The sequence below is a fragment of the Canis lupus genome, chromosome 18 (genome assembly GCF_048164855.1).
Source record: "Canis lupus baileyi chromosome 18, mCanLup2.hap1, whole genome shotgun sequence".
NCBI classification, from domain to species: Eukaryota; Metazoa; Chordata; class Mammalia; order Carnivora; family Canidae; genus Canis; species Canis lupus.
This window is the reverse complement of record NC_132855.1, coordinates 16,870,175-16,876,174: the sequence shown is the minus strand read 5'-3', so window position 1 is coordinate 16,876,174 and position 6,000 is coordinate 16,870,175. Positions and strand designations below refer to the sequence as shown.

The 6,000-nt window shown below is 39.2% G+C and overlaps 1 protein-coding gene across 2 annotated transcripts in view; it reads left to right on the top strand.

The window, feature by feature from the left end:
* The first annotated feature begins 743 nt into the window (after positions 1-743).
* PPP1R17 (protein phosphatase 1 regulatory subunit 17) overlaps positions 744-6,000 on the top strand; it is a 43,638-nt gene continuing 38,381 nt past the window's right edge. The window contains exon 1 of one of the 2 annotated variants that reach the window (XM_072783576.1): positions 744-937. In XM_072783576.1, coding sequence (XP_072639677.1) covers positions 768-937 — 170 coding nt within the window. In that variant the 5' untranslated portion in view covers positions 744-767. The remainder of the gene's footprint in view (positions 938-6,000) is intronic. The other variant, XM_072783574.1, reaches the window with a different exon arrangement.

The window sequence follows — 6,000 nt, the reverse complement described above, 5'->3', positions numbered from 1 at the left end:
ACTGTACCCACTTCAGAGCCTATTTATCAATTCTAAACCTGCCCCTTCTTCAGTGCAATTTTCCTCCAGTTTCTCTCTTTTATGATCCTGCACTTCTCCCTGTGAACTTTGTTTTGCCCTAATCTCTCTGATAACTTTTGTCTTATTATTGTCTTCTAGAGAAATCAAGCAATGCTTTAAAGTAGACTGGCGGGATCCCTGGGTGGCGCAGCGGTTTGGCGCCTGCCTTTGGCCCAGGGCGCGATCCTGGAGACCCGGGATCGGATCCCACATCAGGCTCCCGGTGCATGGAGCCTGCTTCTCCCTCTGCCTGTGTCTCTGCCTCTCTCTCTCTCTCTGTGACTATCATAAATAAATAATAAAAAAAAAAATTAAAAAAAAAATAAAGTAGACTGACAAGAAACCTTAGAACTTCAGGGGAGCCTGGGTGGCTCAGTGAATCAAGCGTCTGCCTTCTGCTTGGGTCATCATCCCAGGGTCCTGGGATTGAGGCCCTTCTTCCCCTCCCTTTCCCTCTGCCTGCTACTCTGCCTGCTTGTGCTTTCTCTCTCTCTCTCTCTCTCTCTCTCAAATAAAATAAATAAAAAAAGAACTTCCAGGCCAGGCCCTGTCTATAAACTGCTATGAGACTCTTACCACATCTGTCACAAAGCTCCATTGTACCTCACTGGTCACTAATTTCCTTGTGCCATGATCATAATGGCTCTGAACCTGCTTTGCATTCCCCACCCCATCCGTCACCCATCACCAAACTGGGGCACACTGGAATGTCTGGCTGTCTTCAACATCATGCCTGGGCTGAAGGGAATCATGGGTCCCTGTTCAGACCCTCTGTCCACCTAAGTCTACCATGCTGGCATTTCTGTTGTATCCACTCCATATACCCATGGGACAGACACATAGGTGGTCAACCAGAAGCTCAAATGGGAAGCAAGCTGTAAGTCCCCTGTGCTCTGAGATTCCCAAACCTCTGTCAGGGAATCCCAGAGATCTAACAGGGACCTAACAAGGCAATATTAGCAAAATCAAACATATATACTTTTGACTCTTTTTTTTCTTCATTCTTCTTCTTTTTTTTTCTTTCCTGGTTTTTAATAGCCTTTCCACGTTCTTTGTACAGGTTTGGGAGTGTAGAAATAAGCAAAGAGCACTCACATGAGAGTGAGCAAAGACTATTCCTTTCAGAGCCTGCTATAACAAGAAGTCAGCCACCATCACTTGTGTTTGGCAGTGACTCAGGGGTAGGCAGGCAAGTGGGAAAGCTTTGTAGTGAAATAAAAGAAAGCCTTCAAGTGTGCTCTGGGTGGGAATTGTTGGCATGGTGAAGCTGGAAATGAACTAACTATAAGTGGGCCATCCCTATGATTGGTTTGGGGAACGTATTTGATCTTGTCTGGTTAGCCCTGAGTTGGAGCTGAGCAAAAATTAGGGAAAGTGACAGTAAATACCAAGTCATGGCCATTTGAGGTTGATTGCTGCAGAGACTGTAAGTCACAGTTCTTTTTTTATATGTGGTCTAGCCATTGTCCATATGTATTTTCAGTCCTTTAAGAGGGAACAGATATCTCTTGGGGCACCTAGGTGGCTCAGTAGTTGAATGTCTGCCTTTGGCTCAGGGCATGATATCAGGGTCCTGGGATTGAGTCCCACATCGGGCTACCCACAGGGAGCCTGCTTCTCTCTCTACCTAAGTCTCTGCCTCTCTCTGTGTTGCTCATGAATAAATAAATAAAATCGTTTTTTTTTTTTTAAGATATCTCTTTCTCTTGATATGTAAGAACTCTTTATAGGTAAGGAGATTCATTCCAAATTGAATCTGAATTTTGAATTTGTTTAAGTGTGTTTATATCAGTTTTTAAATTTTGTATGAACTATTCATTTTCATAGCCTCTGCTTTAGTTAACTTGGAAAGATTTTTCATATTCAAAATTATATAGTATTTACCTGTATTTTCTTTAATACTTGTACTATTTTTTTATTTTTAATATATTGGAATTTGTGCTCGTGTAAGGTGGGTAGTAAAGACCAGTTTTCCTTTTATCCAAACTGATAGTTGCCTCAATATCACTTATTAATAAACCCATCCATTGCCCATCAATGGATTCTCAAAATAGTTTCACTTTGATGAGATAATAATATCTTTGTGAATTCATAATTCAAGTCTAAGCTTTAAGAGTCCAATGTGGAAGAAGGACAGGGAATACACATTAAGCGAGCAGTTAAAAGAAAATCCAGGATAAATTGCTAAGGTAGAAGTGTGTGTCCCATTGATGAGTTTATTATGTGTTTATAGTTTTTGTCCTTTAAACATATTTGAAATCCATAAATCTTAACTACATCATTCAATGACTTTGACAAAGTGCATCTCAAACTACTATCAAGATAATGAATACCAAGATCATCTCAAAAGCTTCCTCATATTCTTTCCCATTGAGCCGTGCCCCATCCCTACAGAGACAACCATTGTTCTGACTTTTTCCCCATCATACATCAGTTTTGCCTGCAACATACTCTGAAATGCATCAAAAGCAATACATGTCAATTGGAGGATAGAGGATAAATAGGTGGATACCTACATGATAAAGCAAGCATAATAAAATGTTAATGATAAAATTGGGATAATAGGCATATATATATTCCCTGTAAAATGCTTTCAACTTTTTATGTTTGGAAATGTAAACAATAAAATGTTAGGAAAGAAAAAAGGAAGGCAAAGGCCCAAAGAAGAGCTAAAGCACCCCTGTAAAGGATCAAGATAAGGAAATATTGCTAGATATCAAAAAATATGTAAAGATATGTTAATCAATACAGTGTGGGGTTGGTACAGAGACAGAAAAACTGACCAATAGAACTGAACAGAGAAACCAGAAAAAAAACACACAAATGCAGAAACTTCACTTATGATGGAAATAACATTGAGGATCAGTAGAGGAAGAATAACTTTTTCAAGAAATGGTACTCTGAAAATTGGTCATCCATGTGAAAAAATAAAGTAAGATTCCTTCCTGACAGCATAATAGCACATGAATTAAGGATATAGGTGGGAAGATGAGACTGTGCAAGATTTTGAAGATGTAGTTGACTGATGCTCAGAATCCATTTCCACTTTCCTCTGATGGATATCGCTGTATTGCAGAAATCTTTTTTTTTTTTTTTTTTTTAATTCTCAAACTCCCAGTAACTAAGAAACAGGATAAAAATTAGGTTTAATCAATTAGGTGCACTGACATGAGATTTAGAAGGTAGCAATGAGGCCAAGGCCATATACCTGCTTCTTTAGGCTGCTTTCTGTTTCAGGCAAGCCCAGGGAGAGTCCAGCAGGCAGCCTGGCTGGTGGAATGGACAGTTGTGATGGCAGGAGTGCCTGGATTCCCTTCCATTCTTCGGCCACCATGCATCAGAGCTATCAAGATGTGGCTGGTTAGGTGGTTGTGACAGTTTTGTGTAATAGATTTTTGATTCTGGATCATAGATTTTATTTTGATGGTTGATCCAGATCTGATCAGAATTAACACCTTTTTAAACCACTTTCAGGTTAAAATATCTTGATTATGTTTCCTGCATTTAGCCTTGACTAACAATGCATACAATATTAGAAAATACCCTTATGGTCTTGCAGTGGGAAAATATTTCTTAAACAGGATACATACTGGACAAGTCAGAAATCAAAATAATTCACATCTGACTTCAATAAAAGACAACATGAAAAGAGAAAAAACTCACAAAACACTGATGATATTTGCTTCACATATCCTTGGTACAGATCAAAATCCAAAACGGATTTCTTAAAAAAAACTAATATGAATCAATAATGAAAAGAAGGATAAGGATTAAAAGTTGTCAAAATACATGAACAAGAGAAAGAGTAAATGTCCCATAACATGTGAAATTATACTTAACCTCATTGGTAACCAACAAAATGCAAAATAAAACCACAAGATAAAATTCTAACTCATCAGATTGGTAAACATTTAAATAGTGGATCACACAGTGATATTTGAATATTGAAAAAACAGAATCTAAAACACCACTAATAAAATGTATTCTGGGGTGCCTGGGTGGCTCAGTCAGTTAAGGGTCTGCCTTCAGTTTGGGTCATGATCTTGGGGTTCTGGAATCAAGCCCCACATCAGGCTCCCTGTTTAATGGGGAGTTTGCTTCTACTTCTTCCTCTGGCCCTCCCCCAGCTCCTTCTCTCTTTCTCTCATTCTCTCTCTCTCTCTCTATCTTTCACACACACAAACAAATAGATAAAATCTTAAAAAAGAAAAGAATGTATTCTACTACAGGAACTTTGGAAAAGAGTCTGTAATTACCTGAAAGAGTCCAACCTGGGCATACCCTATCACACAGATATTTCATTGCCAGGAGTATATCTTTGAGAAACTCTTATACATATGGATCAAAAAATATGAGTAAGAATGTTTCCAGAAGCATTGCTTCCTTGCAAAAAATCAGAAATAATCCAAATGTTCATCAATAGTAGCATAGATGAATGAACCACAGAATGGTTGTTCAATGAAATACTATGCAACAGTGAAAAATGAATGAATTATAGTTACTTGTTGCCTCTTTGTCCTCAGATCTATTCCTTGCCCTTGCAAACTACATTTTCTGGATTCCTTTGCCAACTGACTTCTGGTTAGATGTGCATCCTCCCCAATCAGATATACAAGACGGAAGCTGGAGAGTGGAAGGAAACAGAAATCCAGGTTATTTCTCTCTCTCTCTCTTTTTTTTTTTTTTCTCTGTTTTAGTGGACTTCTTCTAGGATGGGCCACATCTCTGCCATTCTCCACCAGACGATTCTTTTCTCTATGGCTTCAGCTCTTGACACAGTTCTAGGTCTCACCAGATGGCATGGTTCTGGGCTGAGGGTAGACTCCCTGCTATATCCTTCCCACCCTAGTGGTGGAGGGTCTTTGTGCTGTTGCTAAAAGCTGGTTTGCTTCATCATCCTCTACTTCTCGGCTCTTTTATCGTCCATGGAACTAATGCCCTGTATTAAATTTCTTTTGTTTCATACCTAGAATGCTGTTTGTTTTTCTGTTCTTTAACCAATACATACAACTAATTACATCACAAGTGGATCTGAAAAAGCTTTTTTAAAAAAAATTTTAAAAAGCAAATCGTAATAGAATACCATCAATATACTTGCACTTACATAGGCTCCATAAAAATGCAAGAATAATATATTAGTTAGAGATATAAACATATGCTAAATTTATAAAGAAAAAACATTGGAAAAGTCAGCAGTGGAGGTGTAGTTCTGAATCTTACTAAATTACCCTTTAAAAAGAAAATACATGACAAGGTAACAGAATAGCAAAGCCAAAATCCACTGACATCTACAACAAAGTAGGTGACAAGGTACCCTTCTGAAGAACCCAGTACAGGGATCCCTGGGTGGCGCAGCGGTTTGGCACCTGCCTTTGGCCCAGGGCGCGATCCTGGAGACCCGGGATCGAATCCCACGTCAGGCTCCCGGTGCATGGAGCCTGCTTCTCCCTCTGCCTATGTCTCTGCCTCTCTCTCTCTCTCTGTGACTATCATAAATAAATAAAAATTTTAAAAAAAAAGAACCCAGTACAATGAATGTATCTCAGAACTACTGCCTGAGACACAGATGAGAATATTTCACCACTGTTTCCCATCTCCCAGAGTTGTCCCAGAAGATATTAATGCCTTGTTAATAGCACAATGCTTTCAGGTTTGCACATGTGCCAGAATGGCTGAGTAGCCTCCTGCAGATGCTCCACATGGCAGTGGCAGAGAAGCCCACGGCAAAGAGCAAGAGATACTCCAGTGCAGCTGAGCCAAGGGCTGTCAAGAACAGTGAGAGAAAAGTGGTGGGTGAACTGAAGTCAAAGATACATCCAATACAAACCCTGAAGCTTGCCAATAAAAAAAAAAATTTCATTTTAAGTATATATGGAACATTCAGGAAATTTAGCAATAGTTGAGGCCACAAAGGAAACCTCAGTAAACTCCCAAGGACAG